We start from the raw sequence: 12,884 nt of genomic DNA, 5'->3' as shown, positions 1-12,884 counted from the left end.
TTGCGTTTGGGCGGACGGGCTCCTCCCCACTGTCACTAACTGTCCCGACTCCCACTGCTCATACCCACAGAGGCCCTCTTTCCAGCAACTGGAAGCTGTCCCGTTCTCCTCGTATTTCTCCTTCTCTCTTCTCCAAACTGACCCTTGCGCTCAACAGAAAATAGAGCCCCAATGGACAAGTCTTATCATTTCCTTCTCATGGGGTGGGACAAAACAGAGACTCTCCTGATTCCTAGACGATAGGACTCTCGACAAAAGTATCTTCTCTTCCCATCGCTCGTCTCCAGAGTTGTAGATGATTAGGAAATGTACTGCCCCAGGTGTATCATAACGCAAACTCATTTAAACCAGCCTTGCAGATAAACACTGAATATTTACCAGCCCATAAAAACTGTCTGGCCAGCTCACACTGTATAAATCAAGTGACACTATTTTCTGGTGAGTGATAAAATAGATAAAGCTAACATATTTTCAGGACTTCCCTGATGCAAATTGTTTGTGGCTCTAGACATGTAGTTATCTGTAAGATTAATTTCCAAGTAACGCTTTCAGTAACCACGGTTCAGATAAACAGCATTGGCAAAAGTAAATTTTCTGCCTGAAGAAAAATATCCAGCTGTATTTCAGAAGGAATAAAGGTCATATCACATTGACAGAAAATCTTTGTGGCTATTAAAGACTAAACTGGAGTAAGGGAGCGAAACACAAGTTATAGTTTGAACTACAGATAACATTTCTGTGACATCAACATAAAAAGCCTTGAGATACAACGTTTGTGGTAGAAAAATCGGGGGGCGGGTGGGTGGTGGGGGGAGTTTAAACTCCTTGCCAATGAGAACATTATCAACAATGATTAGGAAAAGAAACAAATGAACAAAAACACCCCAAAAGGTATTCGAAAGGGTATTACTTTGCTAGTGGGGAGCTGGTTGCAGGCATATGTTTTGAATTTTCATCATTCTATTTGTAGAAAGATTTGGAAGCAGGGTTATTGTATTGAAATAAAATGCTGGATCGAGAAAAGTCCATTTCGAGAGGGAATGGTTAGCTGGAAGGAAGGGCTTTATCCGGTCAGTGTTTGGGCAGCCAGGTCTGGAGAATAATGGACTTCCTGAGTGTAACTGGACGCTTCCGGATGACTCGACATTTGGGTCAGGTCACCAGGGTGGGGGTGGCACAGGCCAGCAGAGTAGGAGCCCAGTGACTCCTGGAGCTCCGAGTTGCTGGGCCTCAGGGGGGAACTAAAATGACCCCAAGGCAAATGCGGTCCAGATCCCAGAGCATTGCTAATCACGGGAAAATGAAATATTGCGAATGTGTTCCTGACAATAGGTTTTCCTCTTCTGAATCATGAGAAGCTAATTTAAAGCAACCACTGTAATGCAGCATTAGGATGCGCTCAGCCCAGTGCATCTAGCTGGCCGGGGCCCTGGCAGCTCCCCCTGCCTCCGTGATGGTGAAGGTCACATCCTGACCCTACTCCAGGTCCAGGTGAGGGCACAGAAGGATGGTGGGAAGTATGTCACACTTTGGCAGAATCAGGGCTCTTGAGTCAGCATCTTAGAACAGCAGGACGTCGATGAATATTTAATAACTGAGAGAATGGGGTTACAAATAAGGATCTCTGCTCTCCAGGTCACAGTCCAAGCTCTGGAGAAGCAGAACTGCTGCAGTTCCCTGGAAAGGCCCCAGGGACGCCCTGACCCCCTGCTGTTCCGTATGCAGGAAATACCCTTTCCCTCCACCTCTGCCAAAGGACTTCTCCAGGGCAACCTCATGTAGGACGGCTTCCTGGTTGGCTCCACACCCCACTATAGGCTGAGCCCCCCTCTTCCATGCCCCACCACATCAGAGCACTCACTACAGCCCCAGGGGGCCAGCGCCTTGCTCACTAGGCCATGGGCCTCCTGTGAGCTCAGCCAGACCTTTAGAGAGTTCAGCCTTACTAGGCGCCATGCACCTAGCGTGCTGCTAGATGTGTCATACAGGATAGGTCAGGCTGTGTTAGAGGGCCACAACATACCCTCGGAGTGGACATACTGCAATCCCTATTTTACAGATGAGCCCAAGGTCACCTTGTTAGTAAGTGGTCTGTTCAACACCTGTGGTAGGCAGAAAAAGGGCCCCCCAACGAGGCCCACACCCTAATCCTCAATATGTCACCTCATGTGGCAAAAGGGACTTTGAGGATGCAATTAAGTTTGGATTTTGGGAGGGGAGATTCTCCTGAATGGTCTAGATAAGTGCAATATGATCATAGGGCCCTTATAAGAGGCAGGCAGGAGGGTTAGACGCAGAGATGATGTGACACAGAAGCAAAAGCCAGAGAGACAGAGATTGGCAGATGCATGCTGCTGGCCTTGAAGATGGAGGGGGCGGGGGGCTGTGAGCCAAGGAATGCAGGTACCTCGGGAAGCTGGAAGAAGCAGAGAAATATACTCTCCCCTAGAGTCTGCAAGAGTAACACTGTCCTGCCAACAACATCATTTCAGGACTTCCAATCTGCAGAACTGTAAGATGACAAATTTGCATGGTCACGAGCCACCATGTTTGTGATTTGTTACAGCAGCCACAGGAAACTCATACGGTGCCCTTGAGCCAAACAACAGGGCAGCTGTACTGATATGGAAGGGAAGGAGCACACTGTATTTACAGAAGAGGTGGTTAAAAAGGCTGTTCTGAGAAGGTGTGTAGGGCCACAGCTGGTTCTGGCACACATGCTCTCTGCCCTCCTAGGGAAGTTTGTGCAGCGATCTGAAGTCCCAAGGCAGGATTGGCTGAAGTACACCGAACTCTAGGAAGTCATGAGCCTGAGGTGGGTCCCTAAGCTTGTCATTTCCAGGAACTCTCTGAGCATCCCTGATGCCAGGGAGGCTCAGTCCACATGCAGGGACCCTCTCACGGCAAATGTACCACCGCCCAAAGGGTACCTCAGTCCTCAGCAGGAGGGTGGGGACAGGAGAGGCAGGCTGGGAGCTGCAGGGCAGCAGTCCCCCACCTCTCCGCCCCCGCCAGGAGGTGGTTCAGGTCCCCAGGCAGTCAGGCTGCCAATCTCACTGTCAGCCACAAGGATGCTGAGAATTCAAAGAAGGTAACTTCCTACTGCTCTTGCTTTTGAAAAGCTCAGTGCATGAGTCAGGTTGTCAGTTTGCCTGCCTGTCTGGCGCTCTGGCTCATGCTCTCTTTCTCTCTCTGGTCAGGCAGTTTGAGAAGGACTAATCTGATGAGATAATAAATACCAGCCTTGGTCACCAGGAATCTAAGGCGTGCAGCCAGCTGAGTCACACAGTGGCGGTGGCTCAGAGAGCGCCGTGGAGTTCCATCTGACCTCACTTTGGAAATGAGGCCAGACGCTGTAATATAGCAGGGCACCAAAGAGCACATTTGACTCCAAAAAGCTCCAAGTGCTGTGTGTGCTCTGGCCACGGAATGCTTTTTTGGAAGGGAGCATTATAACATGCCCTGTAACTTAAGAAGGGGGAGATTACGAAGTCCGGAGAAAGGCTAGGAAGGAATGGCCACTAGGGATGCTTCAGGCCACAAGGATTTGGCCTGTAGCAGTAGCCACTGTCCCAAAGTGACCTCACTTGGCTAAAAGGTGTCTGAAATCACTAAACCATTCAGAGCCCATCCAACCACCTGACCTGTGTATAGTGAGTGCCTTCTTTGTGCTTGTCATCGCATTCACCCAGAATGAGATTGAGACCCCACCCTGGCCTCAGGGCCTTCCTGGCCCAGCTGGTGAGGAGGCCAGGACTAAGGCCTGGTCAAGTTCCAGAGATGAAGCACAAGGTCCCAGGTAGCACAGGCCTCCTCCTTCTGCACCCAAGTGGACCCATGAGGCCTGAGGAGCACTAGGAGATGCCCTCACAGACGCGATGACCAGGATGCTCCTTCCTGCCCCTCAGAGAGGTCCAAGTACAGAGGGGCGTCTTTGGCTGGTGAGGCAGCAGTCTCCATGACAGGACCCAGCCTTCAGAAACAACCGTCTCTCTTCTCCCTGCTTGGTTGCTGCTTTCACATCACACCGAAAACCCAAGCCTTGAGGAGGAGTCATCATTTTCTGTCCTAGTTTACTGTCCTCATCACTCCTGAAACCGAAACCTCACAACGAAAGTCTGAGGCCCATATTGGATTTCCCTTTCCTCAGAGCTTGCCTGGCTCTCTGCCTGCCTGACCACAGTGGTCTTGCCACAGCCGGTGTCCCCAGCCAGAACTGAGGTCACCATGGCAAGGTGGCGGGAGGAGGGAGAATGACAAGACAGGGTGGGAACTGCGCTCTTAGAAAGTGCTCTCTATAGGATTTGCTGCTGGAATCTTGGAGCAGGACAGAGGCAGTAAGCCCTGGGGTGAGGAGTCCACTGAGCCCTGGCTGCCCTCCATGGCCCTAGACCTCTAGCCTCAGAAGATGGGTCAACGGAGGAGAGACGTGCCCAGGGGACTTATTATTCCCCGTTTTACATCCGAGCATCTGTTAGACTGTGGAGCTTCCGTGGAACTTTGTTCTAGGCCTGGTTCTTCGGTATGGTTGCACAGTATGTGTTACGTATGGCCTTTGGGTCAATTGGCCTGGGTTCAAATCCCAGCCTTACAACCTCAGGAAATTGACTTCCGGGTTCTGAATTTGAGCTTCACTTTCTTTAAACTGTAGTCATTTTCCCTGTCTCTGATGCTGGGAGTTAGAAGGGACAGGCCACACTGAGCATCTGGCCCAGCATCCCATTCACAGGAAGCAGTGAGTGGACAGCCTCTAATTGCCCCTACAGCGGCTTCCTGGCTTCCGGTCCATCTGGGCATCTTTTCTGGAACACACAAGTTTGTCACTCCACTTTTAGAACCCAAATGGTTTTCAAGGCCCTCAAACATCTGTCTCCATGTTCTTCCTCTAAGCTCTGGTATCCAGGCCTCCCATCTGCTGTCTTTTCTGTGGGCCTTCCCATTCAAGGGCTCTGTGTCAGGAGCAATCTCTCCCTGTCCTTCCTGATCACAGACTACTCATGCATCCAGTCCGCAGTGACTTTCTCTTTGGCACCCTCAGCCTTTGGTTGGGGTCCTTGTTTGAGCATCAAGAAGCACCTACATACTCAGAGTGGGTGGGTGTGTGTGGGGTCCCACCTTTCTGCCCAACTACCTGTTAAGCTATCTGAGGGTAGGGGTCGTGGCTGACTCTTCTCTGTCACTCCCCAGGGCACACAGTAGTTGCTTACACATCTCTCCTCTCTGGACCGCACTGAGCCCTCAGGAGGGGCCTATATTTGCATGTCCACTGCCTGGCACAGCCCCAGACCTGCCAGGGAGCCAATCACTCCAGCTGAATGGAGGGAAGCTTCATAGATGGTGCGCTGCAGGAGCAATGCTCAGGGACACGGAGCGAGCTCCCCAGCCCCATTGCTCTGCGCCCATTAGTGGCAGCCACCTACCTGGTCCCCAGAGTGTGACGCACTGCTGCTCGTGGGTCTGACAGATGCCGTTGTAGCAGTAGCCATCCACCCCCTGACATGGGTGCCCGTCGTGCAGGTACACATTGGCTGGGCAGTGTGGACTGGCCCCCGTGCAGAACTCTGGGAGGTCGCAGGAATTGCTGGAGTCCCTGCACGCCGTTCCTGCAGGTTTCAGCTGGAAGGAGAGGCTGTTTATAGCACGTGCACTGTGGGAAAGGGGGGACCAGCTGCCCAGCAGCACTCCTGGGGTAGAATGGACCAAGGCCATTCTCATGAAGCCTCACATCAAAGGGCAAGGATTCCAAAGGAAGAGAGAGACAGAGAGTCACTAAGTAAACAGAATCTTGCTCTGGGCTCCACTATGGGGGTGGGCAAGGCTGCTTCTTTTTAATTTCATGCAATATTAGGGTTTTCTGATGAGCAGACCAGCTGGTTGCTGGCACCTGTCACTTCGAGGAGGAGTAGGAAGGGAGTGTTGGCTGGTAGGCTCCTTAATTCTGAAGATCTCTGGTCGCCAGTCCCGTCATGTGTTTTACAATGGAGTGTGCACTTACAGTGTTAGTGCTGGTGGCCAAGATGACAAAAATCATCCCAAGGGCTGGGTCACAATAATATTTCACTTTGTCATCAAATCATGGAGTTGGAAACCTGTCTGCAGGACATCACCGAGAGAAGGAGAGAAGAGCGAAGCAAGGGAGCAATAAAAGACATTCGGGACCGCTGGCCAATGCCTCATCTTTTTGTGGTTGAAGAAACAAAGGCACAGAGTGGTTGGTCAGAGGCTACACAACCAATGAGTTACCGTCCGCCCATCTCTGGCACTTTCCACAGCCAGCTTCCTTTACTGTTCCCCAGGCATTAATCACAAGTAGAAAGGGCAGGTGGGATATTTCAAGCTGGGCCTGGGATGGTGTAATGCACTTCTGAATCACTGTGCTCTAGCTGGGGAGCTAAGAGGGAGTTTCCTACGAGCACAATGCCAAAATCAATTGCTTAATTAAAAAAGAAATAAAGTCTATCCTTGGAATCTTTGAATCAAAAGCTCAGGCTTCTAGTCAGTCGGGTCTCAGCTCTGAATAATGAGACAAACCCTGGAATTGCCAAAACAAACGCAGTCATGGCGGCAGGAATGGCTAAAGTAGGAAAGTGCCGAGATTGGCTGGGCCGGGCTACGTTGGCCAGCAAGCACCTTGTGTTAGGAGGACCTCAGGATGAAGCTGTTGACATAAAACCCCTGGAACATCAGGCAGGGGCTGGGTGACCAGGGTGGGGCCTGGCTCTCCAGTTGGTCCCATGATGGTGATGGGACTTGACATGCCTGCAATGGCACAACTGGAACATTTCACACTGAGCTGGGGTTTTGTGGAAAAATTGCTTTTCACCCATAAATAAATAACTTATCCCAGAGTTATTTCCCAATGCTGAAGTGCGCATTTCACATGAAGATGGGGTGACAGTAAGAACAGGCAGTGGGAGATGTCAGCTGGTGCAGAGGTGTCAGGAAGCCATCCTGCCGTGTTGCTTGTCTTGCATCCGAGTGGAACCACCTGAACCTGGGGGTGGCCTTGGGGTCTAGAGGACTCACCTGACAGTTTTCACAGCACAGCCCATGTGCGCACACAGCATCTGGTTTCAGGGTGCACGTGGTAGCATTGCAGCAGAGATTCATACATTCCTGGAGAGGGGAGTGGGATTCATTTGACACGGTCGCGTGGGGCAACTACTCACGGAAGATGGTGACTATAAAGGGAAGGAGGAACCAGAGGGCCTGGCCCTTGAGCTGAAAACCAGCCTGACTGAGAGCATCTTTATCTGTAAGAAAGCCAAGCCTCTGTTAAGTGTTTACCAGCTGATGGGGTCTGTGATCCCTGGGGAAGAGTCGGTAGCCCTTGACACCTTTCGTCAAGGCCACGGGAGCCTGCACAGGAAGGCTGGCTACCGAATCCAGCCACGTCGACTGCACTTGGGGCCCCGCAGGGAGGTCTCTGATTAATTCAGGTCTTAGTGCAATGAACTAACTGTACCAGGGTCACCGGAATACTTTGAATATACTTATTTAAAAACACACAGAGAGGGATCCCTGGGTGGCGCAGTGGTTTGGCGCCTGCCTTTGGCCCAGGGCGCGATCCTGGAGACCCGGGATCGAATCCCACGTCGGGCTCCCGGTGCATGGAGCCTGCTTCTCCCTCTGCCTGTGTCTCTGCCTCTCTCTCTCTCTCTCTCTGTGTGTGTGACTATCATAAATAATAATAAATAAAAGAAATAAATTAAAAAAAAAACACACAGAGATGCGTACAAACTTGACTCTTCAAATCCTGACTTTTTTCATCTGGGGCGTGCTGGCAGGAAATGAAGTCCAGTCAATTGTGTTTGGACCACAGGTCCCGGTAATCTGACCAAATGCTTGTAGCCAAGACTCTTGCTCAGCACAGGTGAGCTGCCTCACCTGACAGGGCACCTCTCAGATCTGAAATGCACAGTATAATGACCAAGATGCTGGCAGGAGGGCTGTGGGCTGTGCCCACATCAAATATTAGATGTATTTGTTCTCTCTGAAATGAGAGAAAATGACCCCCTTCATTGAGCTGTGCTTCCCAAGTATCCGTTTTTTTCTAACAAAAAACTATAGGGGATGGACACCTTTTGCTTAGCTATCCACAAAAGGTCTATACATATTATCTAGGTGTTCAGGAAGTCCTTGCACTTTAGAGCATTCTAATAACTTGGAGTTTACACACTTTAAGAGAAACTGAATTATCAGAAGAGTTGAGTCTTTAGTATTAATTTATCATTGTCCTTTTATTTACTACAGGACGTGAGCAGAAGAATGTGCATACTATTAGCTAGAGTGAAGCCAATCATGGACTATTTTAATAGTATAGTTGTTTACTCCTGAAAACCATTTTCTGTAAATGAATTTATCATTAGTATTATAGATGCAATTGATAAAATCCTGTTGATAATCCAGAAGATTTAGGATTATCCTAGATCTCTGAACTATACCCTGCATAAGGCTGTGAATTACGCTCTCATTTGGTGTTTACCATTTGCTCCTACTGTACATACATCCAAAGTTATTAAATTTTAAATTTTTCAAGGACTTCATAAACATCCAGAATGTCTAATATACACAATAAAAGTGCCAACCAGAAGTAATAGCTGTAACTTTCATAACAGTAAGGGTTTCTAACTCATGGACTTATCATCCTAAAAAGTTTAGGAACCTGTTTTTCTTTATTTTTTTTTTTTAAAGGAGTCCATTGATTGCATTCCTGACCAGTGCCATCAAATATACAGCAGTGTCGTCCTGTTCAATAAAGTCTAAATGGCTCTACTAATGAGACACTAACTAAATTACAGATTTACCTGAGCTCCTAAGCTAAATCAGCCATCTGAAAACTAGGCCCTAAGATTCTTTGAGAACTACTTCCCCACCCCCGACCAAATCACCAAATAATATAAGCAGCCGCTCAAATGGAAATGCAGCCAAGTAGAATGGCTTTGACTTCAAAGGGGATTGATAATGTGAGAAAGATAACTAAGTTTAAAAGATATTTGCAGGCTACTGGCATTCTATTGACTTTAAACAAGGAGATAAGGCTGCTTTCCCAACCCTGTTAGCTGGATGAATGAGTGAGTTGTCAGGATATCCTTATGGTGGTTGTAAATCCCATGCCCTGTACGGAAGGCTTCAGCAGCCACTTGCCTTCTTAACTACTAGGATCTATTTCTTCTGCAGTACTGTATTTATCAGAAGAGACAAATTCTTCATCTGTTGATACATTTATTATTTTAGTACTCAACAGAAAAGTTCAACAGAGCCAATGAACCCTAAGTCTCCAAAGAAAAATGACTAATGAAGCCATTAGAAGAACTCTCTGCAAAGGCCCTGTCATTCTTGGGTTGTGGGTGGTAGACAGATCCTTGATCACAATGGACCAGGATCAGTCTACAGTGCAGCTTCTTGAAAACAGTGGGAATTATTTCTGGGAGCATGGGGCAGAAGCTGGGTCCAGTTGTGAGCTGGGGAAGTTGTCCTGATCCCATTTGCTCACTGATGTGGTGACACACTGAGTCCTTCTGTGGGCCAGGGGGTGTGTGGGTCAACATGAAGCACCCAGGGTCTAGGCACTGGGGAGGGGGATAAAGAGCCCAGGTGAACGGAGCTCAGGTCTGACTGGTCATAGCAGTTTGGAAACTGGATTTGGGTTGTTACGCTGTTGGACACAACTTAAAAAGCAAAAACTAAAGATCTGGAAATTGAAGCAAAGCCTTGCCTGTGACTCTGGAAGATTTCTTGGACAAAAGGCCTTTGGATGAGGAAAATGACAATTCTATTCAAATATCAAGAAATTATCCTGTGAAATAAGGACCCTAATCATAGAAATATACGGTTGAGGACTATATGCAGGCATATAGTCTCCATAAGGAGAGTTTGGTTTAATCAGTGCTGTCCTGCGACACTATCCTGCCTGGAGAGATAGTTAGCACCCTGTCAAAGCCAATGCCTCCTCAATGGCGGTGAAGTTGAGGATCACATCAGTGGCTGGCAAATTTGAGGCACTCACAGACTTGCTGATGGGATGGTGGTGATGAGGACGCTGGTGGTAGAGATGGCAGTGATGGTAGTGATAGTGGTGCTGATGGGGATGCTGGGGATGGAGCTCATGGCAGTGATGGTGGTGGTGGCAGTGATGGCAGTAGGGATGGTGGTGGTGGTAGGGATGAAGATGACAGCGGTTATGGTAGGGTGATGATGGTGGGGTGGTGGTGGTGGTGGTGAGGGTGGCAGCAGTGCCGCTACTGGTACTAGAATATGGGGCAAGTGATTGCTGATGGTCATTCTAAACCTGAGAGTTCAGGGCTCTATAAAGAGCTGTTAAATTTATTTGGATTAAATAAACAATTACAAGGAGTTCAAATCAAAGACAAACCGTTTTAAGTCCACATGGCCTCTCCTGAGAACTATGAGTAATTTAAACTAATTTTGATTTTCTTCTTCAAGTAATTAACAAAGTCTCTAAGGAATTTCCCCTTTGCATGCCCCATTCCGTGACAGTTTCAAGTTTTCCTCCGCTAATCTTAAGAAGGGTTTCTATAGCCCCCTGCACGAGGACTGGCTCCTGTACAGCAGTCACCCGCAGCACATTGTGAGCAAAATCCCTGCTGCTCTGGTCAGTGCTGTTATCGCTGATGAATCCCAGGTCTGGAAAGGGCGCACAAACATTTGCTGGAGCCACCCCTAGCAGGCCCATCCCCTGGTACTTATCCACTCCGACATTCTTGCAGAAATGGCCAGACCGAGACCAAGACTGGGCCTGCTGGTATGGGAAACCACAGAGGCCCAGAGATTAAGCAGATGAAGGAGATTCTAGGACGAGTTGTCTGATAAACACAGGAATTCGAGGGCTATCCCAGGGTCTCTGCACATTTCCCTCCACCCGGGAGCCCCCTTTCAGAGCGGCTCTCCAGGACATGCTCTTGCTAAGCCCTCGCCCAGCCTGTCTGCGAGTCCAGCCAAGCCCGCCTTGAACCCGTCTACCCTTTCAGCTTGCATCAGCTCTCGGGGAGGGAATCCCACATGCAGACTGCTTGCAGTACAAACTGCCTGCTTTGATTTATTCTAAACACCACCTCCTCCAAGCTTCCAGGAGGCACTTGTTTTACCAGGAGGTCTCACTGTGTCCCCTCTGCCTTTCTCTTTCCTTCTCAAGATTATTCAGAGATTAAAACCGTGGCCGTTATAATTTTTATGTTGATGAACACTATCTGAGGCCCCTAAGGAAACCAGAGATTTTCCTGACATCGGCTGGAAAACAGGGTTAGACGAGCCCATTGCTGGATAAAAATGTTCCCTGCTTCCGCTTATTGCTTCTGAAAGCTAACGAGCCAGGAGGCAGCAGCCCGGAGCCTCAGGTCTGCATACAGAGGAGGCTGTGGCATCGGAGGGAACTGCAGCTTGGGGTGGGGGTGGGGGTGGGGGTGGGGGCTCTTGGTGCAAAATGAATGCTGCTTATTCAAATTCCCCTCTGGTCGCCTGCCTTGCAAAGAGAAAGAAATGATGCTTATTAGCCATCTGAAGCTAGCACTCCAAAGCTTTCTTCTCTGTTAAACCCACAGCTAAATGCTTTTTTTTTTTTTTGATTTTTTTATTGTTTCTGTCCTCATCTCGCCTCACCTATACAGTGTCCTTCAATAGAGGAGATCCTTGATCTTTTAAAACCAGCACTACAACTTATTCTGTGTGCAATTGTGACAATTCAAGAGGGCCACCCCGGCTTGTGCGGCTGGTCGGCTGGTCGTTGAGGAGGCCATTTGGGACACTCCCATCCTGAGTTTCTAGCACTTTCTGCTGCATCATTCTTCCTGGCGTGTGTGCCTTTGCCAGCTGCGGATGCAAGGCAAGGGTCCCGGGATGTGTCTCTTACCTCGGGCTCCCCACAGTCACACTCCTCTCCTTGTTCCACGTATCCGTTCCCGCACTTCTGGCCTCCAAAAGACTGCTTCACTTCGGGCAGGTTGAAGAGGCACATGCCCATGCCCTTCTCCAGGCTGGCCTCCAGGTCCTTCTTGCTACAGCTGCTGAACACCATGGGGAATGGGAACCTGCAGGGAAGGACTGGGACAGTCAGCGGTCGAGGCACAGAGCACCCACCGATGGCACCCACCGATGACACCTGCCCAATGTGGCCGCCGTTGGTCCCCACCGACCAAGGCTTAACTACCTTGCCCAACACGGGGCGTATTCAGCTACCTCTTGGGACCCATTCTTCTATGGCACCATCACTACCAAGGAGGAAGTGGTCTATCAAAAAAAAAAATGACCTTTTGATGGTTTTCCCATCAACAAATTTAGCCAGGATCTCGTTACAGATGATTATCAGCAGTTCTATATGAAATGATATAATGAAAACTGCATTCTTGGAACCTGCGGTTTCCAATATGAACACATACCGATGTCCTTAGTGGAAAGTACAAAGAAGATGTGAGAACAAGTGACTGCATTTAGCAATTCCACGGCTGCATGGACACAACCCCACTGGAGGTCAGGGCCAGCTGAAACTGGTGTGTGGGTTTACCAGGGACAAATCACTGCTTCCCAAAGCATAGCTGTGAGAGAATGGAGGTGGCCAGAAATGCAGGTCCTGCTCTTGCCTCAAACTACCAGGGTGACGAAGGGATACGGCAAAGCTGGCCAACTGCCCTGCAAAGTTCACATTCTCCCTTCCATGGTCTAGACAGGCTGCCCCCCCTCCCCCGCCCACTCCAGGGTGGGCTATATGACTAATTCTTGGCAGTGGAATGTGAGCAGAGGTGAAGTGATGTGGAACACTTCTGGTTGAATATAGTTAAGTGAGTTCTTCCTTAGGTCCTTTCTTTCCCCTCTGCCAGCTGAGCTCAGGGTATTATTCCAAATGTCCCAGGAGGTGAAAGAGCCATACA

At 49.2% G+C, this 12,884-nt stretch overlaps 1 protein-coding gene across 2 annotated transcripts in view; it reads right to left on the bottom strand.

The window, feature by feature from the left end:
* Nucleotides 1–12,884, bottom strand: part of ADAM12 (ADAM metallopeptidase domain 12) — a 331,063-nt gene that overhangs the window by 44,752 nt on the left and 273,427 nt on the right. For both annotated transcript variants that reach the window (XM_041745566.1, XM_041745567.1), the window contains exons 12-14: nucleotides 11,870–12,047; nucleotides 7,027–7,116; nucleotides 5,421–5,616 (exon numbers count right to left, since the gene is read on the bottom strand). In XM_041745566.1, coding sequence (XP_041601500.1) covers nucleotides 5,421–5,616; nucleotides 7,027–7,116; nucleotides 11,870–12,047 — 464 coding nt within the window. The remainder of the gene's footprint in view (nucleotides 1–5,420; nucleotides 5,617–7,026; nucleotides 7,117–11,869; nucleotides 12,048–12,884) is intronic.

Source organism: Vulpes lagopus, chromosome 2, assembly GCF_018345385.1.
Source record: "Vulpes lagopus strain Blue_001 chromosome 2, ASM1834538v1, whole genome shotgun sequence".
NCBI classification, from domain to species: domain Eukaryota; kingdom Metazoa; phylum Chordata; class Mammalia; order Carnivora; family Canidae; genus Vulpes; species Vulpes lagopus.
The sequence above is the reverse complement of the archived record's forward strand: the minus strand, read 5'-3'. Positions and strand labels throughout refer to the sequence as shown.